This window comes from Natator depressus, chromosome 15 (genome assembly GCF_965152275.1).
Source record: "Natator depressus isolate rNatDep1 chromosome 15, rNatDep2.hap1, whole genome shotgun sequence".
NCBI classification, from domain to species: domain Eukaryota; kingdom Metazoa; phylum Chordata; order Testudines; family Cheloniidae; genus Natator; species Natator depressus.
The window spans coordinates 10703227-10729660 of record NC_134248.1 but is presented as its reverse complement, the minus strand read 5'-3'; the positions used below and the strand labels follow the sequence as shown (position 1 = coordinate 10729660).

Below are 26434 nucleotides of genomic sequence, written 5' to 3'. Positions count from 1 at the left end.
CCCTCTGCTTGAGCAGGGTTTTCCTTTTATTGTGCTTCCATGTGAAATTGAACTGCCCTGAGGCTTAGAGGATATTTTCCAGGACAAGGAATTTGTCCAGCAGCCTTTCCATCAGGCCTGGCATCCATTCCTTCAGCAGCAGCAGAGGCTTAAGGCTCCAGTAAGGATATATGACCTCTCGATGTCGCAGCACACCAGCCCGCACCACTTCCCGTGCACACTCTTCTTTGGGACTTGCCTGCATGGTGATTTTATCACCGATGATTTTCAAAGCATTGTCTGGGATGAAGAGAACAATTATCACACAGGGTATCTCCTTTCCTCTCTTCTTCCAGATTAAACGGACTGCATCTGGGTGCATTGGGGAGCATAAACTCTCTGAACTACAGGAGCCAACACCCAAACCTTTTCTATAGTTCTTAAGATCATCATCATGTAATAAATCTCCTGACCTCCCCTTATTCCCCTGAGATTATCTCTCAACATCTGGATGATATTTTTCCCCTTCTGCACTGTGTATTGCTGCCTAATGATTGGGTCTGCCCAGTAGAGAGTAGCATTTTTGTTTTACCTGTGTCAATATATCCCAGCACAGCAACTGTGACTGAGAGACTGATCTCCCGAAGGTGCAGCTCCCTGCGTAGCGAGCTGTAGAATCCTTCCAGAGCAAACTTGGCTGCACTGTACGAGAGGGTGAATGGGGCTCCGATGCGACCTGAAGAGAATCAAAGCAATAGGAATAGCTGAGAAGTTCCCCCAAGGAAACGATTCGCTGAGGGGAAAGGTTTTAGGCAAGTGGAGCTGTCAGAGGACAAACTGGAGTCTCATGTAGATCCAAGTCTAAATACTGTTCAGATCATTTTTCTGTTGCATAACTGCCAACCTCAGAAACCAGACATGTCTTCTATTAGATGGGGCAGCCCCACCAGCTCTTGCTGGGATCCCATCGAATCTCACAAGCTAAACAGTGTCAGGGCATGTCAGTACTTGGGAGGAGACCTCCAGGGGCACCTGTAGATGGTTTGGTAGGTGGCCCTCTTTACTCTGCTTTGAGTTCCTACTCAGACTAAATCCCCAGTGTAGCTGCATTTCAGTGATGGGTGAGTGATCCCAGTGAACAGTTTGTACAGAGCATTTTGAAAGACAGATTTGGAGGAGAGTTGTAATTACCCATCCTCTGCCACCAAAGAGTTAACGAAACTTCTCTGGAACTAGAAGCCTTTGTAACAGGCAGGAAGAGATTGGCTGTTGTTGTAACTAATGGCTTTTCCTGTGGAGGAGGTGAGATGAAACAATGATTCCACCAGTATTGTTAGCTGTGAGATTGGTTTGACTGAGTAGGGCAGTTTGGATGCGTTCACTGGTAACTGAAAGGAGTAGCCTTCCTTACCACTCAGGGACGATATGACAATGATGCTGCCCTGAGACTCTTGCAGCATGGTCATTGCAGAAACTGTCAGCTGGACGTAGCTCAAGAAATTGACAGTCATAGAGCTGGTCACTGCTGCCATGTCTCCTTGGAATGGGCCAAACCGGCCACTTCCCCCAACGTGGTTCAAAACCAGGTAGTCGAGACCCCCTGAAAGAGAAGGGGAAACACAGATTCAGACAAAGTATGTGCATCTGTTCTTGGATCAGGATGGATGCGGTACACTATCTGCCCTCCCCGCTCCAAGATAGCAGCCGTTCTGAATCAAAGTCTACCAGAATCAGGGGATCTGCAGTGGGATGCACTCACATTTCAACCCAAATATTTCTTAGGTGGAGCTAGACTTACAGCCACTGAAGTCAATATCTAAACTCCCACAGATTAAAAGGGAATACTACTGGACTCTGGTATTGTCGGCCTTGATCCCAAGCTAATTCCCACTCTTTGTTCCCCAGAGTTGGGATGCACATCAACTATTCCCATATACCCTCCTGCTGATGCTGGTGACGGCTGATGGCTTTGGAGTCAGGGCCCTAGCAGAGAAACCACTCACAGCTCCATCCTGCTTATACGCCAGTGGAGCCATCTCAGGCTCTGCTTTTCTCTTCTCTGTGCAGACTCCTGGAGACCTCCCCCACTCTCACTGCAGCCTTCCCCCCCTCCCTGATAAATCTGACCTAGCACCCACTGAATGTCTGACTTGTCTGCAGCTACTCCGTGCACACTCGAGTGCTCCATTGTGAGAAATGGTGCTTGTTCCATCTGACACCGCGCACAGGCCGCTTGGGATGAAGCAGTCACTGTTGATTAAAGCCAGGACCCTTTTCCGTGGAGGGCCCCAACATCTGTGATGGAATAATACTAATGGCTGTTCAACTTCCCAGTGAAGCTGCCCTGCTACCACTGAGGTTTAGTGCAGGGATTTCCCAGCTGGGGCTTGGGGAAGTCCCTGTTGTTTGGAAGCGCACCTAAACCGGTCGTTCTGGAATTCTCTGCATCTTTGCTGCCAGTTGAAGTAATTAGTTATTCAAAAGAGAGCTGCACTAACCCTACAGGGAATCAGTGTTTGGGAATTGGCGTGGCTGGGCCAATCCCTAGGATGGTTAGGCTTTTTCCGGGTAGCAGAAAAATGGAGCATCCTGTTTCAGGGAAAGGCAGCGTGGGTGATTGGAGTAGGTGACCCAGGAGAGGTCTGTGTCCTTCCCTGTCCCAGCAGGACACGAAAAAGGAGGGAAGCGATGCAAGTTTTACCCAGTGTGTTTCTGGTTTCTTCAATGACATTCTGGGCTGAAGTCAAGTTGTTCATGTTGGACACCACATGCCTGGCAGAACTCGCCCCCAGTTCCAGACACTTCTGTGCCACCTGCAGAGAAAAGAGCAGCCATCAGCAAAGAACCTGACACTGCAGCAGGCTGTGCAGCCTTCCGCGTGGCAGCTGCTTCGTAGCACAGAGTAGAGCGTGCAGCCGCCTGCTTCAATTCGCCCCAGGTTAATGGATGGGGCAGGAGCTCGGTCTAGCATGAAATAGAAGGGACTGAATGCAGCTGAAGAATCACATTGGGCAGGGGAGCAAAGAAGTGATGATTTGCAGTAGCGTGCTCAAGGCCACATCCTGGCCTCGGGTGTGAATACAATTTCTGTTGAGAGAAGGGGGTTGTAATGTGGGTGGGTGGCCAATGTGTCCTGGCGTTTGGCCACCTCTGCACCCTGCTGTGTGGGATTGGAGAGTGAGGTATAATAGAAGCCCAATTCCATTTCTCCACCCTCCTTGGGTTGGGGGTCTTACCTCCTTGAGCTGCTTCTCCCTCCTGGCAGTGAGGAGCAGGTGTGCTCCCATTCGTGCAAACTCATAGGCTATTTGTTCCCCAATCCCAGTGCTCGAACCAGTGACCAGCACACGCTTCCCTCGCACCATTTCTGGAGGTTTAAAAGGCTGTTAGCAGGAATTTGACCAACTGCTTCCCTAAGATCCTGGGCATCAGGGAGCCCCAGGACTCCAACACTGATTCTCTAAATCCCAACAATATGTGCCATCGAAGAAGGTCTACCTTTTCGTCTGTAAAATGGAGGTAGTGATACTCCAGGAGTACTGAGAGTATTCGTTTGTAAAGTGCTGAGTACCGGCACCAAATTGTTTGTACAACTGGGGAGTCGTTACACCTTTGATCAGCCTGACCTGTTGGAGCAGAGACCACTTGTGATATGGGCTTATGTGTAATTGGACAAGTTAGAGAGGGAAAGGACCTATTAGGTCACCCCATCCCTCTCCCTGCCACTACAGGATATGGTACATTTACTAGAGTTTGTCCAGGCTTGCTTTAAATGTCCCAAGCAATGGGGCTTCCACCATTTCCCTTGGAAGACTATTCCATAGGCTAATGCATCTCTCTGCAAATGTGGCCTTGCCCGCTATTACAGAAAGCATGTTCCCCAAACGCATGGCTCCTGTGATAGTTCCCAGTCCCCAGAGGGAGCTCATGGCGAGCACCAGAAAGTTGGTTCTCTCAATGGCTTCTTTTAGAAAGAGGTATTTTCTCCCTTTCCTGATATTCGGGTTCCCCAGCCTCTGAAACAAGGTTATCCCAAGTCCTGGTCTGTCTTTGCTACTCAGAACCAGCATTCCTCCTTTGTCATCCCCTGGAAGAAATCTGCTGCAGCCACAAGCTTCCATTGTGATACCACATCGGTAGGAAAGTATCTGGCTTCTCTTAGGGCATCATTGGGGCTCATTTCCTGTCACCATTTTGCATTTTCTAAACTCATTGGAGTGGTTCCCCTTACAGTGGAGACCTAGCCACATGCTCCCTGCTTCATTACCCCCTTTTACACTGGCCCTTCTCTCTGTTCACCTCTTGTTTTTCAGCTCCAACTTTCTGAATACCTCTTAAATAGATCATTGTCATAGATCTAGCTTAGTTTTAGAAAGTATTTTCAATTGCTTTGGATGCTGACAGTAGTCACCAAATGGGGGGTCATCTTTTCCCTTTACACTGAGGTGTGAGAGTGCCACAAAAGGGGACTAACCTCCATCCTGATTTCAGCTCAGTTTTTGCCAATTAGCGAAGGATCTGACTGTAACAGGGAGTCAGCGCTAGCCCTCTTCTGTGCCTGGGGTGTGAATTCCCTGGGGTCCCGTCCTGCTTTGCTTACCTGCAGATAGGGTTTCCTGGCTGTAGAAATAATAAGCACATAGGCCAACAAGGAGCGAGAGGAGAAGCCTGATTGCAGCCATTGTATTAGCTCTGTGCATAGACACCGGAGTGAATCATTAAACCCAGCAGGCTCTTTCATGTCCAAGTGATAAACAAGTGAGGGTCACAATTTGATTTCAGCATATGTCACTGTCCGATTTCTCTCACCAGCCTCACATTGGAGCACTTCCCTCCTGCCAGCAGTTTAGATTAGACTAGGTATACACTGGGGCAGCGATTTACTGTTTAACCCAGATTCCCTTTTGCACAGTGCACCACATATGGTGCCATCCCTTCTGAGCTGCATCCAAATGATCTGGCTTGAACTACATGGAAGATGTTAATTGGCTCCTGTTTAGGGAGACAGTTACTCCCCTTTGTTGTGGGAGAGCAGACTCTGAAAGCTGCTGCAGACCATTAGCAGCCATTTGAATGTCCTCTTACTGTCCCTTGTCAATATGAGCATTTTGAGGGATGGGGGGTTAGGGGAGACCCAAAGAACATTGGAGGCAGCTTCTCCATCCTGACTGGCTGGTGGGGAGGGTCACTAAACTGTACTATATACATTCTTGTACTTTGCTCATCAGCATAGTATCTGAGTGCCCTCCAATAGTGCATTAAGCAACATGATTAACATCTGCCATATGTTGTTTGGTCTCTCATCCTCTCTCCACAGGGAGAAGTGTGTGCATTGGTGTCTTGTTTTGACAGTTTTTTTTTAATAACTATACATGTTGCTATACATTTGTTAGAGAAGGCAGGTGAAAGAACTGCACCTTGTGGTTGGAATGGACGGTGGTGTGACTTGTGATGGATCTTAGTTCCTGAGGGAGTTAATGTCATAGAACTTTCTCAAAAAGAAAAGGAGTACTTGTGGCACCAGTCTCTAAGGTGCCACAAGTACTCCTTTTCTTTTTGAGGATACAGACTAACACAGCTGCTACTCTGAGAACTTTCTCAGGAGCTGGTCCAAGACTGTCTCCTGCACAGAAAAGCTTTTACCCTTATGGCAGAGAGAACCATTGAGCCAGAGGAACACAGAGAACATTATCAGTGGAAAGCCATTGCCTCCCTCAGAGACCAGTAGGGTGACCAGACAGCAAATGTGAAAAATCAGGACGAGGGTGGGAGGTAATAGGAGCCTATATAAGAAAAAGACCCAAAAATCAGTACTGTCTCTATAAAATCAGGACATCTGGTCACCCTAGAGACCAGGGTGGGTCTGAATCTTCCCTTGTGTATGGCACTTTGCAGGATTTTTCTACTGGCTCCCCACCATAATGGAGTGATAGAAAGGTCTGGAAATGCTCTCCTGCTTGGCAGTCGTCACTGGCTATAAGAAAGGGAGGCTGGAGAGTTTGGCTCCAAGTTCAGACAGAATTCACTGTGAATGCTAGTTATGTAACATAGCCTTAATGCTAAAGTGATGGGCACATCAGAACCGCCTGCAGCCTTTCTGTTGTGGGTCTGCTGTAAAGGAGAGATTAAGAATTATGGTCTAGTCCATCCTGAGATAAAACTGGCTCAAGCACCCACCGCAGGGAGATGGTTCAGTTGTGTAAGCAGGGAAAGCTGGCTGAGTTGTTTGGATTGCTATGCTTGAGAGAGATGCAGTGAAGCAAGTCTGAAGCCTGTACACAGCACCCTGTTCTTGCCACCACAGAGGGATGCTCAAGCTTGTGGGATAAATGCCAGCAGACAAGAACGGACCAATAGCCCATCTAGTCTGGTATTCTGCCTCTAACCATAAGAGGTGTAAAACTCTATTGGTCATAATGTACCTAACGTCTGATACTGACCCATTGCAGGGGAGAATTCAGGTAATGCCTTGAAGCATGACAACTGTTGGCCCTTATAAATATTACCCTAGCTGGTGCCTCTGCAGATGCCATTCCTACTCATATAAAGTGTGACATTATTTTAAAATGCATTGGGTCTAATTTTCAAAGCTATAAGCAAAAATGCATAGGTTTCACTTGCACTTTGGGTATCTGCACATGCCAAGAGCTAGCTATGTGTCTTACTAGCCACCACATGCACAAATAGTAAATATGTATATTTGCCTCTAGCTTTTTGACAATCATGCTCTCTAGACTATAATAAGCTATAATGATGCACTAATATATTGTGGCTGTGTTTCACTTTTTTATGTAAAAAGAAAAGGAGGACTTGTGGCACCTTAGAGACTAACCAATTTATTTGAGCATAAGCTTTCGTGAGCTACAGCTCACTTCATCGGACGCTCACGAAAGCTTACGCTCAAATAAATTTGTTAGTCTCTAAGGTGCCACAAGTCCTCCTTCTCTTTTTGCAGATACAGACTAACACGGCTGCTACTCTGAAACCTGTCACTTTTTTATGTGTTGTTGTAGCCATGTTGGTCCCAGGAGAGGCAAGGTGTGTGAGGTAATATCTTTTATTGGATCAACTTATCTTGGTGAGACAGAGACACTTTTGAGTTTACACTGGTCTCTTCTTCTTCTAATATCCTCGGACCAACACAGCTACAACAATGCTTCTCTATACCAGTCATTATTTCCTATATTCAGACAAACTCAAGATACATAGGTTACAGAAAATGGGTGCATGTGCGCGTGTGTGTGTGTGTGTATGCACAGAGTTTGGGATTTTTGCCAAAAAAAAAAAAAAAAAGGACCCAGCCACAGCTGAAATGCAGGCAGGATGGGTGGATAAACAAGATCAATGGGTCCCTTTTGGATTTTAATGACTAAGAGGAATGTCACTGCATTAGACTGAAACCCAACAAATCAAATCTGTTTTAACTATGGGCATTCACTGGGTATGTTCAGCACACCAGGATTTTGCTCCCTCTCAGAAGGAGAGTGTCTTAAGCAGGGAGCAATCAGGTGCTTTAAGGAAAATGTCCTCTCTGAATTTATTACTGGTGAAAGGTGCTAGATTGACAAGGCTGGAGGGCAAAGTCCTCTGTCCCTACATTCACTGTCCACCAGCATTTCTCCTCTCCAGCCTGGAAGGACAACTGCCTAAGGTGGGAGAGTTCAGTCTCCATGACCTCTCTGCTGAGATGGCCAACAGGTGGCCAGTTGTGCTGATGTGGACACTCACCCCCTAGGAACTTGACTGAGCCCCTCCACATTTATTTCCTGTAGGCCACAAGCAGCCACCAAGGGCTGATAACTTTCTGTCACAACTGACCTGAGCTGCATTAGGACAGCTGATCTAGGCTCCGTTGCCTATTACCAAACCCTGAGCCATTCAGTTCCCCTCTGGGCTTGATTTTTAAATACATGGTATCATAAGAACTGAAGAACTGCACTGCACCCTGCCTGCCTCTCTGGGCAGTGAAACACACCCTAAGGCCTTAAAGTTGCTGGTTTGAAGTGCTTTGGGGGTGTGCTTTTGTTTTCTTTTCTCATAGCTGCAAAGGCTGTGAAAGTGCGATATCCGAGGCAAGTGACTGGGAAGAAGCAAGCTCTGGAGGGAGGATTCTGTCCGTCCTGGGCCAGGACTTCTGGCTCCACCGCTCCTCCCAAGTTCACCATGCCCAGGGTCTTCGGACCTTTTCCCGAACTGATGAGCAAACAGGTTTGTATTTGGATCTTCCACTAATATGTTCCTAGAGACCCCAGTCCTGGCGTATCCTCAAGCCATGCAAGTCCTCCAGGCTGCCTGGGGTCTCTCTGCTACCCTCAGTGTAGCACAGTACACATGGCACCTGTCCCAGGCTGCAGCCCTCTCTAGTGTGGAGTTAACTCTGACTGTGGGCATTATTAGAGGAGCAGGAAGCAAGGCTTTCCCAATAGGAGGAAGCCCTCTCTCAGTAGCTACTCCAGCCCCAGGCTCTCCCAGCAGAAATTCTGTAGGAAATGGGCAGGAGCACTGGCTGTGGGGGAGCTCACAGCTACTCCAAGTCTAGCCTCCCCAGCAGAGGCCCTGTAGAGAGTGGGGTAGGAATGCTCATTGTGTGGAGGCTCCCAGCATCTCCATCCCAGCTTTAGCCTTTCCCAGCAGGAGCACTGATTGGTGGGTTAGCTAACTTGCTTGTGAAGAAACAATGCTTGTGCCGTTGTCTAACGAGTGCTTTTATTTCCAATAGCTGGACAGAGCAACAGCTTCGAACACTGACCTGAAGCGCCACTGGGCTGGGGTGTCGACAATGAACCAAAAGAGGTTTGAGGCACTGGGGAGGGTCAGTACTGGCTAGGAGAGGGTGAGAAAGCAAGGAAGAGAGGAAGCACGTCCCCACTTCCTTATAGGTGATGGGGTGAGGGGGAAAGTGAACGTGTGATGGAGTCGGAGGGAAGCAGGAACTTGTCGGGTGTGGGCTGAAAACTCATTCGATGCCTTTCAGCCCCTGTAATGCTGCTCCTCCTGCAGCCTGGTCAGTGTGACACAGGGATCTCTTCCCTCTTGTCTGTTCCTATAGGACTACTACATCTCCCCACACAGGTTCCCCTTGTCCCCAGAGAACCAGGGTGAACAACAGGGCACTGCTCAGTTTAGCTGCAGTAAGTGTTAGCTCTCTTCCTGAATGCCTTGTCTTCCAACAGCATGATAGATCTGCATCCTATAGTGCTGAACCCTTGTGGCTTTCATGCCTCGCTCCAGGCTGGTAACCACATCAATAAGCTGAGGTACACCGGTTTCTCAAGGTAGGTCTCATTAGTTACCCACTATCTCAGGGCCAGATTCTGATCTCCTTGTTCTTTCTGAGTAGAACTGTACTGCACAAACAGTCTCACTGAAGAAATGGCAGAAGGCGCTGCTTCATGCGACAAAGGGATGAGAATATTGCCCTTGGGGAGGGGCCTTTTGGCTCACTGTGGGATCTCCTTTTGGGGGGAGGAAAGGGGAATTTGATTACACATGAAGGGCTCTGATCCTGTTCTCACTGAAGTCAATGATGGCGAAGCTTCCTCTTCAGCAGTGCTGGATCAGGTTCAGCAGAAAGAAGGAATCCCATCATCTCAGCCTTATACTGGTCAAGAACCTCCATAGGGAGGAAAAGGTTAAAGTCCATTGCATAAGAGTGCTAACAAATGAAGCAATGCAGTTTTGAGGATTGACTCTGCAATGATCAGATCCTTGGTTGGGAGCGGGAGAAAAGGAAGTGTAGTGGTAGTGAAGAGGCTGTAGTGCATTTGTATACCATCATACACTGTGCAGGTAGGTTCTGACCACTGGGAATTCATTCCATACCATGCTGTTCCTGTATATTTATATGTACCTCATGTAAACCATTAGAGGAATGTGGCTTAGCCTAATTTATCAGTAATGCCTGAGGGGAGCTGTGACTCCTTTCACCGGTGCTCAGCTGCTGGTACTGAACAAGTAGGGATAGGTGAAAGAGGTTAGCTACCCATCACATTACTTCTCCCTGGCTATCCTCACTGGAAATGTTTTCTTGTTCTAGGCCTCCTGGGAACAGTCCCAAGCCTTCTCCCCAAAAGGCAGGCCCTTCTGACATGAAGTCCACACCTTCTGTTTTTGACACTCCCATGCTGTCCAAGTTTCAAGGTGGCTCAGAAGATGACATGGATAATGAGAAACCTGGCCCCAGTTCTTCTCCAAAGGGAGCATAATTGTCTCTTCCTGTATGGAAAATTGCTACGTGAATAAAAGTTCCATGCAAGCTCCTTGACTGTGGGTGAGAACTCCGCTGTGTAGGAGCCTTGATGATAGTACAAAGAGAATAGCTGATTGATTGCTTGGGAAGCTTTGGCAGGTGGGGCAATTCTAATAGGCCAGAGCTGGCATGATACTTGTGAGCATCAGCAAACAGACCTATGATTCACTGCAAAGGTGTCCCCGTTTACGTAGAACTGGTGGTCTGTGGTAGGGGGACATTAAGCTACCTCACTTCAGATGGTGGCATGTGTAGCAGGGTCTCCCCTAGCTTATTAGTTACTGCTGTCCTGGTCTGGATTTGCAGGGAAAACCTCTGTGTCCCATAAGCAGCCCTCCCTACTTTGTTACTTGGAGAGGCAGTGTCCTTTCAGCAAGTGACCACAGCAGTTCTGGCCCTGTGCATTTATTATTATTCTCTTTGGATGGTTACTGTAGGAAACTGCTCTTGAAGATGGCACTGGAGCATTTTAATCTGCATCCTAATGGAATCTTAAGAACTCACCACAACACTGAAACCCCTTTATAGCAAGCAGGGCAGCTCAAAGACCCAGTGTTTGCCCAGCGCACACTTCTGCTTCTCAATCTGTATACAGCGAAATACATCTTAAGGGACCGACAGAAATTGGTAGCTTAACAGAGGTGGATTTTCTCTTAGTGGTGGGGCAAAATGAGGGATGGGGATACTTTAGAGTGGCCTGTTGAGACAGACAGTTCCCTCATCAGGGTGGTCTCTTGTACAGGTATCGTCGTATTACTCTTTTGCTTCATCTAGTGCTAATAATTTCGGCTTGAATTTCTGAAACAGAAAAATGAATCTGACCCAGGCATGAACTTGACTGATTCATAGGAGAGGAAAAAATTCCAAAGCGGCACCATAAATCTTGTAAGCAATTTTTAAATTTAATTACACATGGAAAACCCTACTCCCAGCTGCGCATTCCACAGAAGGTCATAGCTTAGTTAGGAGCAGCTCTGGTCAGGCTGACTCAGTGAAACTCCAGCAATATCCCAGTCATTGTTTTTTTTTTTAAGGTTGAAATAGGAGCCAAGGGTAGCTGCCAAACTGTACAGCACCTCCCTCTGGCCCCGTAATGCTCAGCCTTCTCCCTGCTCGAAGAGGAGCACTTGTTCAGCTGATAACCCACCCCGCAAAGAAGTCTCTCTCTGGAAAGCACCTGCATTTAGCAGGTGCCCTTGTTCAACTTCTCTGCTAAAAACTTTTTTCCCAGTACAGGTTCCTCCCAGCTCTGGGAGAGCAGAGTTCCGGCTTCACGGGGCCTGTCTTATGCCGTCCCCTCTCACCTGCTTCTGACATTAGATCCCCCAGCTGCTAAAACCCTCTTCAGCTCCGTGCTCCCCCCCCCACATTCCAATTTGTCTAATCCCTCCTCCAAGCTCCCCTTCCCCAACTCTCCTCCTGGTGCCAATTGTAAGAAAAGTGTCTTGGTTTGGAGATACAAAAGTCTGATCACCCTGTCCCAGCACCTTGCAGTGAAGGCAAAGCAGACGCACAGTAGACTCTAGGGACAGGTAGGGCCGAGAGAATCTCATACCAGACGCTTTCCACCCGTCCTGCTTCCAGGTAAATGGAGACCATGGCTCAGTGCAGGAAGCTGATCTGATTGGAACGGATGATGGATTGCTGTCCTCTGCTGGTCTCATCAAAAGATGCATCTTTAGATCTCACCTCTGTTTGCCTGCTGGGTTAAAATAGCCCCTCTTAAGAGATTATGATGGGTCAATAAGCACCTGACAATATGAGGAAAAGAAACTGCTTAATGTTGCTTATTATTTGTATTTCCATCGCACCCAGATGGAACTTGATACTTTAAAAATCAGTGCCCAATTAGCTGTGCGCAATCCTACGGGGCAGAGTTTTTGTATTACCACATCCTGTAAACTTTGCACTAAAAATCACAGTGCACAATGGGCTTTGGTAAGTCACTTATTTTTTAATGTCCTGACACAAAGTTTCAACAATGTGCTGATCAGCCACTCTATGACCCTGCAGCTACTCCCTGGGGGCTTTCTGCGAACTGCCTTGTTAAAGTAACTATCTGATTGGAACCCAAAGAAACCAGAAAACTGATGAGACGAGTCAAGTCTGAAAATTCCTCTCACCCCATTCTCTGGAAGGATTAGCATCCTGGGAGCCATTCTCAAACCCAAAGAAGTCAATGGGAATTAAGGGTGCTCAGCACCTTTATTTAAGTTAATTAATTTGTAGGCAGTCAGCCTTCCCCATCAGGACTGCGTCAGTCAGAGCTGAAACTACATGATCAAGTGTTGGCACCTGTTACTAGGATGGCTTTTTTGCTTGGCTGATCTTAGTCCCTATCCTGCCAGAAGTGCTCAGCATTTGATGGGTGTCCAAGGACCTCCTGCTGCTCAGTGGGTGTGACTGACAATCCCACGTCAGCTTGTCACAGGTAAGGCTGGGGAGTTTACTCACCATGAACAGGGTACTTACCTTGGGTGGGTGCAGGTGCTTGGCTCACTAAGCCCTGGTCTACACTAGGACTTTAGGTCGAATTTAGCAGCGTTAAATCGATGTAAACCTGCAGCTGTCCACACGATGAAGCCCTTTTTTTCGACTTAAAGGGCTCTTAAAATCGATTTCCTTACTCCACCCCTGATAAGTGGATTAGCGCTTAAATCGGCCTTGCCGGGTCGAATTTGGGGTACTGTTGACACAATTCGACGGTATTGGCCTCCGGGAGCTATCCCAGAGTGCTCCATTGTGACCACTCTGGACAGCACTCTCAACTCAGATGCACTGGCCAGGTAGACAGGAAAAGAACCACGAACTTTTGAATTTCATTTCCTGTTTGGCCAGCGTGGCAAGCTGCAGGTGACCATGCAGAGCTCATCAGCAGAGGTGACCATGATGGAGTCCCAGAATCGCAAAAGAGCTCCAGCATGGACTGAACGGGAGGTACGGGATCTGATTGCTGTATGGGGAGAGGAATCCGTGCTATCAGAACTCCGTTCCAGTTTTCGAAATGCCAAAACCTTTGCCAAAATCTCCCAGGGCATGAAGGACAGAGGCCATAACAGGGACCCGAAGCAGTGCCGCGTGAAACTTAAGGAGCTGAGGCAAGCCTACCAGAAAACCAGAGAGGCAAACGGCCGCTCCGGGTCAGAGCCCCAAACATGCCGTTTCTATGATGAGCTGCATGCCATTTTAGGGGGTTCAGCCACCACTACTCCAGCCGTGTTGTTTGACTCCTTCAATGGAGATGGAGGCAACACGGAAGCAGGTTTTGGGGACAAAGAAGATGATGATGAGGAGGAGGTTGTAGATAGCTCACAGCAAGCAAGCGGAGAAACCGCTTTTCCCGACAGCCAGGAACTGTTTCTCACCCTGGACCTGGAGCCAGTACCCCCTGAACCCACCCAAGGCTGCCTCCTGGACCCGGCAGGCGGAGAAGGGACCTCTGGTGAGTGTACCTTTTAAAATACTATACATGGTGTAAAAGCAAGCATGTGAAAGGATTAATTTGCCCTGGCATTCGCGGCTCTCCTGGATGTACTCCCAAAGCCTTTGCAAAAGGTTTCTGGGGCGGGCAGCCTTATTGCATCCTCCATGGTAGGACACTTTACCACTCCAGGCCAGTAACACGTACTCGGGAATCATTGTACAACAAAGCATTGCAGTGTATGTTTGCTGGCGTTCAAACAACATCCGTTCTTTATCTCTCTGTGTTATCCTCAGGGGAGTGAGATATCATTCATGGTCACCTGGTTGAAATAGGGTGCTATTCTTCAGGGGACATTCAGAGGTGGCTGTTCCTGCTGGGCTGTTTGCCTGTGACTGAACAGAAATGTTCCCCGCTGTTAGTCACGGGGAGGGAGGAGGGTTGAGGGGGTAGCCACGCAGTGGGGGGAGGCAAAATGCGACCTTGTAACGAAAGCACATGTGCTATGTATGTAATGTTAACAACAAGGTTTACCCTGAAAGAGTGTAGCCACTGTTTTATAAAATGTATCTTTTTAAATACCGCTGTCCCTTTTTTTTTCTCCACCAGCTGCATGTGTTTCAATGATCACAGGATCTTCTCCTTCCCAGAGGCTAGTGAAGATTAGAAAGAAAAAAAACGCACTCGTGATGAAATGTTCTCTGAGCTCATGCTGTCCTCCCACACTGACAGAGCACAGACGAATGCGTGGAGGCAAATAATGTCAGAGTGCAGGAAAGCACAAAATGACCGGGAGGAGAGGTGGCGGGCTGAAGAGAGTAAGTGGCGGGCTGAAGAGAGTAAGTGGCAGGCTGAAGACAGGGCTGAAGCTCAAATGTGGCAGCAGCGTGATGAGAGGAGGCAGGATTCAATGCTGAGGCTGCTGGAGGATCAAACCAGTATGCTCCAGTGTATGGTTGAGCTGCAGTAAAGGCAGCTGGAGCACAGACTGCCACTACAGCCCCTGAGTAACCAACCGCCCTCCTCCCCAAGTTCCATAGCCTCCACACCCAGACACCCAAGAACGCGGTGGGGGGGCCTCCGGCCAACCAGCCACTCCACCACAGAGGATTGCCCAAAAAACAGAAGGCTGGCATTCAATAAATTTTAAAGTTGTAAACTTTTAAAGTGCTGTTTGGCATTTTCCTTCCCTCCTCCACCACCTGTCCTGGGCTACCTTGGTAGGCATCCCCCTATTTGTGTGATGAATGAATAAAGAATGCATGAATGTGAAGCAACAATGACTTTATTGCCTCTGCAAGCGGTGATTGAAGGGAGGAGGGGAGGGTGGTTAGCTTACAGGGAAGTAGAGTGAACCAAGGCGGGGGGGTTTCATCATGGAGAAACAAACAGAACTTTCACACCGTAGCCTGGCCAATCATGAAACTGGTTTTCAAAGCTTCTCTGATGCGTACCGCACCCTCCTGTGCTCTTCTAACTGCCCTGGTGTCTGGCTGCGCGTAACCAGCAGCCAGGCGATTTGCCTCAACCTCCCACCCCGCCATAAATGTCTCCCCCTTACTCTCACAGATATTGTGGAGCGCACAGCAAGCAGTAATAACAGTGGGAATATTGGTTTCGCTGAGGTCTAAGCGAGTCAGTAAACTGCGCCAGCGCACCTTTAAACATCCAAATGCACATTCTACCACCATTCTGCACTTGCTCAGCCTGTAGTTGAACAGCTCCTGACTACTGTCCAGGCTGCCTGTGTACGGCTTCATGAGCCATGGCATTAAGGGGTAGGCTGGGTCCCCAAGGATACATATAGGCATTTCAACATCCCCAACAGTTATTTTCTGGTCTGGGAATAAAGTCCCTTCTTGCAGCTTTTGAAACAGACCAGAGTTCCTGAAGATGCGAGCGTCATGTACCTTTCCGGGCCATCCCACATTGATGTTGGTGAAATGTCCCTTGTGATCCACCAGAGCTTGCAGTACTATTGAAAAGTACCCCTTGCGGTTTATGTACTCGCCGGCTTGGTGCTCCGGTGCCAAGATAGGGATATGGGTTCCATCTATGGCCCCACCACAGTTAGGGAATCCCATTGCAGCAAAGCCATCCACTATGACCTGCACATTTCCCAGGGTCACTACCCTTGATATCAGCAGATCTTTGATTGCGTGGGCTACTTGCATCACAGCAGCCCCCACAGTAGATTTGCCCACTCCAAATTGATTCCCAACTGACCGGTAGCTGTCTGGCGTTGCAAGCTTCCACAGGGCTATCGCCACTTGCTTCTCAACTGTGAGGGCTGCTCTCATCTTGGTATTCATGTGCTTCAGGGCAGGGGAAAGCAAGTCACAAAGTTCCATGAAAGTGCCCTAACGCATGCGAAAGTTTCTCAGCCACTGGGAATCGTCCCAGACCTGCAACACTATGCGGTCCCACCAGTCTGTGCTTGTTTCCCGAGTCCAGAATCGGCGTTCCACAGCATGAACCTGCCCCATTAGCACCATGATGCATGCATTGGCAGGGCCCATGCTTTCAGAGAAATCTGTGTCCATGTCCTGATCACTCACGTGACCGCGCTGACGTCGCCTCCTCGCCCGGTATCACTCTGCCAGATTCTGGTGCTGCATATACTGCTGGACAATGCGTGTGGAGTTTAATGTGCTCCTAATTGCCAAAGTGAGCTGAGCGGCCTCCATGATTGCCTTGGTATGGCGTCCGCACAGAAAAAAGGCGCGGAACGATTGTCTGCCGTTGCTCTGATGGAGGGAGGGGCGACTGACGACATGGCTTACAGGGTTGGCTTACAGGGAATTAAAATCAACAAAGGGGGTGGCTTTACATCAAGGAGTATTTCAGGCAGGACTTCACGGAGGGTTCCAATAAGAAATGGTGCACCTAAGTTATTGTTCTTATTGGAACAAGGAGGTTAGTCTGGCCTCTGATTGATACATGGCTAGATTTACCTCGCTGCACCTTCTCTGTGAGTGACTGCAGTGTGACCTAGAGGAATGAGTCCCCTAGACGGGGGAGAGGGGGAAGCAAATGAGTACAAAACAAATCTGGTCTATTTCTTGTTTTGATCCACTCCATCTATCTTTTACATCTTTGGCTGGCAGCAGACGGTGCAGAAGGACTGCAAGCCATCCACATCTCATGGCTGCTCGGCAGAAGATGGTGCAGTAGGACTGCTAGCCATCCTCATCTCTTGCCTGCCTGGCAGAAGATGGTACAGTAGGACTGCTAGCAATCCGTATCGCCTGCCTGCTCACCATAAGATGGTTTCAATAGGACTGACTGCAGGACTAAAGAGAATGACCTGGTCAAGTCACTCCAAATTTAGTCCCTGCGCCCATGTGTGGCCAGGAGCACCTCGGACATGACGATGACGGCTACCAGTCGTACTGTACCGTCTGCTGCCACAAGGCAATGGGTTGCTGATGCTGTGTAGCAATGCAGTACCACGTCTGCCAGCACCCAGGAGACATACGGTGACGGTTACCTGAGCGGGCTCCATGCTTGCCGTGGTATGGCGTCTGCACAGGTAACTCAAGAAAAAAGGCGCGAAATGATTGTCTGCTGCTGCTTTCACGGAGGGAGGGAGGGAACGGGGGCCTGACGATATGTACCCAGAACCACCCGCGACAATGTTTTAGCCCCATCAGGCATTGGGATCTCAACCCAGAATTCCAATGGGCAGCGGAGACTGCGGGAACTGTGGGATAGCTACCCACAGTGCAACACTCCGGAAGTCGACGCTTGCCTCGGTACTGTGGAAGCACTCCGCCGAGTTAATGCATTTAATGCACTTAGAGCATTTTCTGTGGGGACACACACACGCGAATATATAAAAACGATTTCTAAAAAACTGACTTCTATAAATTTGACCTAATTTCATAGTGTAGACATACCCTAACACTAGAAACTGGGTCACTGCAGGACAATCAAAGGCAGCAACTCCCCACACCGGGAATTCAGTTTCATGGATGCAAAGTGATCTGACCTTGTGGGTCCAATATTAATTATCACAATTGGCAGCTTCTTCTCATGGGCAGCAAGTGCAAACCTGTAACCAGAGTACACCTGCAGGGACACAAAGAAACAAAGTGATGTGGAGCCTGGACAAGGGAAGAGCTATAGAAAGTACCAGTCCACGTATGCCATTTCCCAATGGTGGGACATGATCCCTCTGGTGTATTTGCAGATACAGACTACATAGAAAAATGCTATATAAACTACTCTTCATTCAAGTACTAGATTCTTTCTTCAAATCTGCACAGGATGGGAGCAGCTGCTACTTAACTCCTAACAGAGGAAAGATTTTCAATACTGTGGAAAATATTCCCCCTTCAATGGTTTTTGTGACTTTCCTTGCCACCCCTAGCTAGTTATCATAGAGTCTTGCTTATATGCTTCCACCTTTGTGGCCTATCTCCTCTGCCCATTTGGGGATAAACATGAGACCTTGATCGCTTCCAGGGACAGGATTATGACTTCACTTCAAGCTCAAGCAACAGTTGGGCCCCAAATATCCTGAAGAGGTGAGGACTGGAACTCAACAGCCTTGGCCTTACCCACTCACGTCAGCCCTTGAGATGTATGTGAGCATTTTACAGTGCAGCTTTATTCTGTAAAGTAGCTTTCATGCAAACTATCTCCCAGACACTTTCCCAGGTTAAGTGGTGGGCTCAGAGTCAGGATAAATGACAACACAGGCAAGAAACAGCTCATGGAGAAAAAAGGATGGCAAAGCAAAGAAGGGAAGCTGTCCAGCAGGGCTGTTCCAGAATGCAGGTGAAGGCTCTCTGCTCCCTCATCTTCTTAACTTTTTTCAGCAGTCTAATGAGGAATTAATTCACTTGCAACTCTGTTCTCTCCAGGCAGAGAATGCTCTGTGCCAGTCTGCTTCCTGCAGGTCTCCAGCCTGGATAATGTATAAACCTCCCCACACTAGAGACAAAGTTATTTCAGGTTGCCATTCCCATAACACTAGGGCGTGAGAGGAATATGTTAGAAAATTCAAAGGAAAACCTGAAGTGGGGGTGAAGAGGGATTTTGCAGCACTGATCTTTCACACAGGGCTTAATAGGGTGCTAAAGACAAAAGGATTGGGCAAGAAAAAGTGGGACCGTGATCTTTGCAGGGCTAATCTGCATCTAAAGTCAGGTAGATAACAGGGCTACCTGGGCAACCGTGGAGATTAAGAAAGTATATCTGGGATAGCATAGGCAGATGAGAGCAGTATCTGGGAAATGGCTAAGTCCGACTGGCACTGAAGTGAAAAGCACATTATAGGTACCTCACAGGGATGGCTGTGAAGCCAGATTATAAAGACAGTAGAACAAAATACTAGGAAATTCTGGAGACTGGATTGAGATAAGAGGGATGGTGGTCCCAGATTATGGGATCAGGGACCACTGCAGAGACAGTAGCCCAGAAAAATAGGAATACAGACAGGAGAGATGAGCAGTTACCTGCAAAGAGGATCCTGCCACCAACATGGAATCTGATTCAGCCAGGCGCTTGTGCACAAAGTCCACTTTCTCCCGGCTAACTGTGTCCCCAAAGAACGTCACATCTGGCTTCAGGATCCCACCACATCTGCTGCAGGCCGGGACGCGGAAGTTATGCACCTGCTCTTCTGTGAGGAAGACATCCCCATCCGGGGCCATGCCATGTGCTTCAGCTGTCCAGGTGGGATTCAGCACTTCAAAGCACTTCTGAAGCTCAGAGCGGGGAGTTTGCTCTCCACAGCCAAGGCAGAGAACCCTGAAACACAGTTGATGGTCTTTCAAAGGGCCCCATCTCCACTGGGCTGCAGCAATTCGCTGATCCAAAGATTTTAAGGCCAGAGGGACCATTTGTGATAATCTAATCTGACCCCCTGCATAGTACAGGCCAGAGAATGTTACCAATCATTCCTGCGTGAAGTCTGGAAGGCCCAATATGGACCTCACAACTCTGTGTTTAACTATGACCCTGAAGGAAACTGCCCTATGGGAGCCGGTGGGTTCTAAAGAATATGTGATCTAAATCAGTGGTTTTCAACCTGTGGTCTGTGGACACCTGGGGTCCACACACTATATCGAAGAAGTGCAAAGAGGTCTGCATCTCCATTCAAAATTTGTAGGGGTCCACAAATGAAAAAAGGTTGAAAACCACTGCTCTAGAAAGTCAGAATTACTCAAGAAGAGATCTAAGGGTATGTCTTCACTAGCAATGTTAACGTGGCTGTGTAGTCGCGGCACCAGTGCTATAAAAAAACCACCCCCACGAGGGGAGTAGCTACCAGCACTGGTGCACTGTCTACACTAGTGCTTTACAGCGCTGAAACTTGCATCACTCGGGCGGTGGGGATTTCACACCCCTGAGCAAGAAAGTTTCAGTGCTGTAAAGTGGCAGTGTATGCAAGGTCTAAGTCCTCTACCTACTTCCCACCTCCATCCTCACCAGCGGGGTGGGGGGGATTCATGGTTAAAGCATTGCTCTGAAATACCACCACAGGTTCAACTTCCAACAGCGTCAACTCAGCCCAGCATCCTTCCAAGGCAGATAAACTAGCTGCCAGGCTGTTTACTGTGTGTGCAGATCTTTCCCACAGGGCCTTCAAACATTGTGGTCCCATCTGTGCTGTGTAGACATTAAAGTACCTTGGGATCTTTTGGTAAGTGGCCTTGGCTAAAATTCCCCCTCCATTTCTGTGGTGCAGAGTGCTGCTCTCCCTCCCAAGAAGTGGCTGCACTGCAGTGGTGCTATTTACGTATAGTATGCAATGTCTGTGGTATGTACTATCCTTGCTGCACTTCTTGTCTCCAAACAGGTCCACCTTCTGTGCTTCCAGCACAACACACTGATTTCAGCCCCATTTACCTTTCCCTGCACACTCATGATCTCTGTTCCCCTTCTTGCCCTCACTGAGAGGACTCTAGATATGACAGAAAAGGAGAAGATCCTAATGATAACAGATTAAAGGGGAAACGAGTCAAACAGTACTGCACAAAAGGTGTGTGAAACGTGGCAGCACCCGGGCAAAAGATGTTCTGCCCCTTAAACAGCATCTGTGGATTAGCCACCCTCCCGCCATAGCATAGCAATTCTGTGCTCACCTCTCCCGCAGTCAAGCAGCACCTTTATGGTGTCCCACCTGTGTAGTAACATGACATCCTTACATAATTCCTTGTGCCCCCCCATAACACCACACCCATTCGTAAGCTACCCTCCCACCCATAAGATGGTACCTGTGCATTAACCATCTTTTCCCTAGCCCTGTAGAGTACCTGTGTGTGCAGCCATGCAATTCCATCACCCGCTGACTCCCGGCCTTGGTATGCAGGGCATCCACATTCTGGGTCACCAGCCAGTGCAGCTTTCCTAGCTTCTCCCAGTTTCTTAAGGCCAGGTGTGCTGCGTTAGGCTGGTGAGAGGAGAACTGGGGCCAGCCCACAAAGTTCCTTGCCCAGTACCTCTGGCGGGCACTGGCACTGCGAACAAACTCAGTATGCTGGATGGGCCGCCTGTCCGTCCTGGCATAAAGCCCCACCCCTTCTGAGCGGTAGTCAGGGATCCCTGATTCAGTGGAGATTCCAGCGCCGGTCATTACCAACAGCCTCTGGGAATGAGAAAAGAAGCGCTGCAGTGCCTCCACTTCCAGGGCATCTGGAGGAGGGCTGGCTGGCACAAAAGCCAGGTTTGGAGAGGCCTTGGCCCCGGAGTGAGATCTGTAATGGTGGAGCCTGAGGGCTCTGCAACCTTCCGGCACCTTCAAAGCACAGTATATACTCATCTAGGACCCAAGAAGATGAATATATGGCAGTTAAACCTTGGAACACAGAGGTCTTCCTTAACGACAAGGTTATTTTTTCTTAGGCTACTGTGAGGAATTCATGATGCTGATAATGATACTTTGATACTTTGTTCTTCTCTTCTGCCTTCTAGTCAACAATCCCAAATCACTTTGGACACGTTAATTCATTAAACAGCACCTGTGAGGAAGGCATTATTAGCCTCCTTTTCCAGCTAGAGAAACTGAGGCATAGAGAGGTGAAGTAACTTTTCCATGGTCATGCAGTGAGTCAGTGGTAGAGCTGGCACTCGAGACCAGAACTCCTGACTCCCAGCCCTGTGCCCTACTCATAGGTCTCACCCTTCCTCCTTGGTTGACAGGCAGCTCCCCCCTGCAAGTGGGCAAACTTGGAAGAGATGGGGCCAGTTCTTCACATTTTATGACTTTTTTAAAGGGACACCAAGGCAGGGGAAAGCCAGAATCTACCTAAGACATGGCTTTATATCGGGTTGCAGGTGGACAGCACCCCTTTCAGGCACATGTGATGGGCACCAAGAGTGGCAGTGGAGAGATAGGGTAAGAGAACCCCAAGTATGCCAAGCTCATCTCCACCGGCCTTGCCTGGTTTGGGAGCCCAGCTTCTCCTCAGGTGGGACGTTTGCTCTGCTGCTCTTGGCACACAGTTGTCTCCAAATCGGGGTGGAGAGCAGCACACACAGAAGCAGCATCACACGGAGCAAAGCCCTCACCACAGCAGCAACCCCTATCTTCAGAACCACTCCCCACAGATGACGCCCCTCCTCACCACTGCCTCTGATGAGGGAAGGCAGAGATGACTCGCCCTGTTGTCTCCCTCCTCTTCAGGATAGAGGCCCTGTTGGTAGAGGAGAGTATAGAGCCTCTGGCTGTTACAGAGCCTGGGCAAAACAGGCCTTGAATTAGTGGGTGAGTTTGCAACCTAGGCTCCCTCCCAAGCCAGTTGCCATGTTGGGCACCATCCCCCTCAGTATGAGCAAGAGAGGGAGGCAGGAATGAGGCCTATCTCTGCTGCTTCTCTAGCAGCAGGAAGGCCTGGGTTCGGTGTGTCTCTGAGCTGCTGCTCCCTTACAGGGGTCTGGAGGGGGCTAGGAACAGAGGGGCCCAGTGTAGGAGGAACAGCTGGGAGATGGAGGCCAACAAAGGGGCAGCAGAGTGGCCCACAAACAGTAGGGGACAGCATGAAATGACTGAGGGAGGGGAGAATGGATTTTGGAGAGCTAGCAATGTAAATTGGCTGCGGGAGGGGAATTGATCTGGGGACAGGAAAGGCATTGATTGCTTTGGCAATAGGGTTGGGAAAGAGTCAAAGAGCGCAGAGGAGCAAAGGCACAAGGAGAGACATTTGTCCACCCTATTTTCAGGAGATTTTTGTCCACTCTGTGTACAAAGAGCATTTACAAAATTTCCCTGTGTACAAAGAGCATTTAAAAAAACAAAATAAAACAATGGAGGGGATGAACTGCCTGGAGATTTCTGGAGACAAGAGGAGCGAAAACAGGGAGAGAATTTGTAATTCACACTAAACACCAAATATATCAGTTTGGGCCAGCATGGGAGCCTAAAATGAAGAGCCTGATTTGCAAAGGTAGGTGCTGAGTGCCAGGTACAGTCAATGGATGTTGCAGCTGTCCAGCATCACTAAAAATTTGACCACTTCCTTAGGTACCTAAGTCTGGATTTAGGTACCTAATTTTAGGCACCCACATCTGAAGCGTTTGGCCTGGATTTTTCAAGGTATTAGGCCTTGCCCCGCTCAGCATTGCAAGGCCTAAGGCCCAGACCCTCAAAGGTTTTGGGCGCCTAACGCCCACTGAGTTCACATCTACCCAACTGGGCCCCGCAAGCGAGATAGGTGAGGAAATAACTCATTTGTGAACCCTGAAGGGGCCTAGGTGTGAATGAGGTGCTAAGCGGCTGGTCAGGGTCAGGGCTGAGGCAGCTGAGCCCAGGCCCAGCCACCAAAATTTAGGTGCATCAGACACTTTAACTGCAGAAACTTAGGCACCTAGAGGCATGAGGCACCCACCGGCTTTTAGGCAGCAGCTGAGCAGGGATTTTGTGAGTGCTCGTGGCACCCACATATTGGATGCCTGAATTGGCAATTAGGCACCTACTGTCTCTGCTATAGCCACTACTGTGGCAGAGCTGTGGCCCTGCTGCTGTGACGATGTAGCGTAGCCATGACTTACATTGACGGCGGGGGTTTTACCGATGATGTAGGTAATCCATCTCTCTGAGAGGAAGTAGCTCGGTCTGCCTAGCCGTGTCCGCACTGGGTATTAGGTCAACCTAACTACAGTGCTCAGGGCGCAAAGATTTTCACAGCCTTGAGCAACACAGCTAGGTCGGCCTAAGTTTTAGGTGTAGACCAGGCCTCAGTCTGACTTGTAAATCCCTCCCCTAAATGTGTTTACAAGTCTGGGACCGACAGCTGAAATTTTTAAAGGGACTTAGGCAGCTAAACAAACAGATAGGCACATGGGCCCATAGCCCCAAAGGTATTTAGGGATTTCAATGGGAGTTAGATGCCTGAATACTTCAGAGGACATTTTCAAAGATTCAGCCCAGATGCCACCTAACCCATCTAGGTGCATAAGTTCCCACCAGCTGACATTTTCAAAGCAGCCTAAGGGCTGCTACTACTTTGCAGCTAAAGAGCTGCTCTGAGCCCTAGCACAAGCTGAAGCCCCAGAGGCTCTGCCACAGAACTGGGATTTTTAAATTAATTGGAGGAATGTCTATCTTGCCAACAGGGCCTGATCCTGTAGGTGTGCTCTGAGCATGCCTAAGTCCTGTCAGACCCTGCAACAGGCAGGCCAGATGGTGGCCACCACTAGGTGGAGGGGTGGCCAGTACAGCACCTGCACAAAAGAGAGCAGGAGACCCAGGGCAATGTAGGGTGAGGCGAGGTAAGAGAGGGATGGAGTATGAATGGGGGTGGAAAGCAGGGGGTTAGTTGCTAGGGCACAGGCTCCCTAAGCAAATGACCTGGTTTAGATGCCTAACTCCAGGAGAAGGTTCGTGGCTGAGGATCCCAAGTGGACGGAAGCGCCTATCTCTGGCCCATCAGCCGACTGGACCGAGTCAAACTCTTAGATGCTTAAGCCCCGCTCTTCTGCCCTCCCCTCCCCCTGGCATTTTACTCCTGGATAGCTTAGGTGATTCCTGCTCAGTTCTGAAAATTTTACTTCCTGGCCAGCTTCTGAAAATCCCTTTGGTAGGTGCTTAACTATCTCCATGCTCTAGTCTAGGGAGCGTAGGCGGCATAAAGCTGCCAACTCAGGGCTGAAGATTCCACTAGACAGTGGGCCACCTAGGGGGTTAGTCATTGGTCTGCTCAGCTGAGCCATACGAACATCCCTTTAGAAATCTGGTCCTAACTAGAGAAGCCACTTTTGAAAATGGACTTAGCTATCTAAGGGCCTGTCTACACTTAAAATGCTGCTTTAATGATGACGCTCTAAACTGATGGGAGAGAGCTCTTCCTTCAGCATAGTTAATCCACCTCCCCCTAGAAGCAGTAGACGGTCTCCTGCCAACAGAATACTGTCTACACTAGGGGTTAGGTTGGTATAAGTGGATTTTCACACTCCTGAATGAAGTAGTTATACTAATATAGATCTGTAGTGAAGACCTGACCTAAGTCACTTAGGCCCAGATCCTCAAAGACTTTAGGTGCCTAAAATCGATAGCGCTGAAGAGAAGCCAGCGACATGATCTTTGATAAGGGACTGACATGATGAGAGCAGTGGGAGAGAACACTTGTGTATGCAGCAGCATTTGGGTCAGACTGGAGGGGAGTAAGATGAGAGGCAGAGTCTGCAGTGGTATAGGTGGGAGGCGACAGTAAGTGGCAAAGACCAAGAGGAAGGGATGTATTGGAGAAATGTGGTGAAAGATGAAAGAGAAAGATTTTGTGGCAAGCATTACTGAGGGGTGAGGGGAGGCTAAATGTAAAGAAATAAATATTTAATGAAGAAAAGAAATACACTTGAAAAACAGGACTTTTTATGTTTAAAATATGATTCTTAACCTTAATGCTTTCTAGACCACAAAATAATTAAAAATCATTTTCCATTTCACTCTCCTGCCAAGTCCCACATCTACAGTTCTTTGTTTCCCCTGTTACAGTTGCAAAAAATACTAACATTTCACACACAGTCTAAAAACCACTACGGAGACAGATCAGATCAGCATTACAGCAGGAAAGGGGCAGCATCTGAAGATAACCCCTGACTCTAAAGATCTCCACAGCACCCAGCTTAGCCATACCTCCATTTCTATAAAACATGCATATTAACAAGAGAAAAATAAAACAGAAAAAAGAAAGCCCTTGTTGTTAAACCAGCAAGAAAAATTCTATAAGCATTTGCAAGTTCACCTCTCATGTTATGGCAGTGCCTGACCTTCAGAGAAGACAAAAGGCTGCAGAAACAGAGAACTCTGGGAAATGTAGTTCACAAAACAAAACTGAAAGGAAAACTACAAATCCCACAATTCAAAGAACACATATGTTGAAAAACTGAGCAAAAAAAAGAGTAAAATTTCAAAACACCAGGGAAACCAATCATACAATCCTTTTTCTGAAAGTCTGGGGGGAGAAAGTCACATGAGTACTAGAGACAGAGTATAGCAATACTTAGCGTATTACAGTTAATTTAGCAGATCTACACTGGCATATTTTAATTCACGAATTTGGCATCTTATAATATAGACAGCAGAGATAACTTGAGAAAAGTTGCAGCATGTGTGAAACTTTCCTGGGACAGAAAGGTGACAGAAAGCTGGTGTTGCAATTAGCCTAATGATGCCCTGAAACCAGTCTGGTTCACCTCATGCTGGAAAGCAGGTGGCCGGCAAGGGAGCAAGGGTCACAGGTTCACTTCTTACCTTCTCAGAGCTAAGATCATAGATTCATAGATATTTAGGTCAGAAGGGACCATTATGATCATCTAGTCCGTTCATGTGTAACTTT

The 26434-nt window shown here is 48.4% G+C and overlaps 2 protein-coding genes and 1 long non-coding RNA gene across 9 annotated transcripts; 1 reads left to right on the top strand and 2 right to left on the bottom strand.

The window, feature by feature from the left end:
* LOC141999330 (hydroxysteroid 11-beta-dehydrogenase 1-like protein B) lies at positions 1-11924 on the bottom strand. 2 transcript variants are annotated; one of them, XM_074972639.1, is made up of 6 exons: positions 11784-11924; positions 3216-3346; positions 2681-2792; positions 1391-1579; positions 572-715; positions 1-279 (listed from the first exon to the last, which is right to left on the bottom strand). In XM_074972639.1, exons 1-6 carry the CDS (start codon positions 11902-11904, stop codon positions 65-67), a joined length of 912 nt encoding a protein of 303 aa, XP_074828740.1. In that variant the 5' UTR covers positions 11905-11924; the 3' UTR covers positions 1-64. The 2 variants fall into 2 exon arrangements, with proteins under 2 accessions (XP_074828740.1, XP_074828742.1); XM_074972641.1 differs by lacking the exon at positions 11784-11924 and adding an exon at positions 4580-5670.
* Positions 8071-9222, top strand: LOC141999465 (uncharacterized). Its single transcript, XR_012642017.1, has 3 exons — positions 8071-8187; positions 8699-8772; positions 9153-9222. It is a non-coding gene; the product is annotated as an uncharacterized LOC141999465 (long non-coding RNA).
* Positions 11624-25887, bottom strand: SIRT4 (sirtuin 4). 6 transcript variants are annotated; one of them, XM_074972634.1, is made up of 5 exons: positions 25866-25887; positions 20915-21420; positions 19112-19406; positions 17549-17720; positions 11624-11930 (listed from the first exon to the last, which is right to left on the bottom strand). In XM_074972634.1, exons 2-4 carry the CDS (start codon positions 21418-21420, stop codon positions 17568-17570), a joined length of 954 nt encoding a protein of 317 aa, XP_074828735.1. In that variant the 5' UTR covers positions 25866-25887; the 3' UTR covers positions 11624-11930; positions 17549-17567. The 6 variants fall into 6 exon arrangements, with proteins under 6 accessions (XP_074828735.1, XP_074828734.1, XP_074828736.1 ...); XM_074972633.1 differs by having other exon boundaries at positions 25841-25883; XM_074972635.1 differs by having other exon boundaries at positions 11624-11927; positions 25841-25883.
* Positions 25888-26434: the final 547 nt, after the last annotated feature.

Bases quoted from the DNA above. Each gene is read 5' to 3' on its own strand.
- SIRT4 (XM_074972634.1), bottom strand. From the start codon at position 21,420: ATGAGTATATACTGTGCTTTGAAGGTGCCGGAAGGTTGCAGAGCCCTC. The intron at 19,407-20,914 runs GTACTCTACAGG...ACTGTGTTTCAG, and splicing joins TTGCATGGCTGCACACACAG to GGTTCTCTGCCTTGGCTGTG. The intron at 17,721-19,111 runs GTAACTGCTCAT...GTGTCCCTGCAG, and splicing joins TGGCAGGATCCTCTTTGCAG to GTGTACTCTGGTTACAGGTT.
- LOC141999330 (XM_074972639.1), bottom strand. From the start codon at position 11,904: ATGCATCTTTTGATGAGACCAGCAGAGGACAGCAATCCATCATCCGTT. The intron at 1,580-2,680 runs GTAAAACTTGCA...CTTCTCTTTCAG, and splicing joins AGAAACCAGAAACACACTGG to GGGGTCTCGACTACCTGGTT. The intron at 280-571 runs GTAAAACAAAAA...TCTTCATCCCAG, and splicing joins GCTGGGATATATTGACACAG to ACAATGCTTTGAAAATCATC.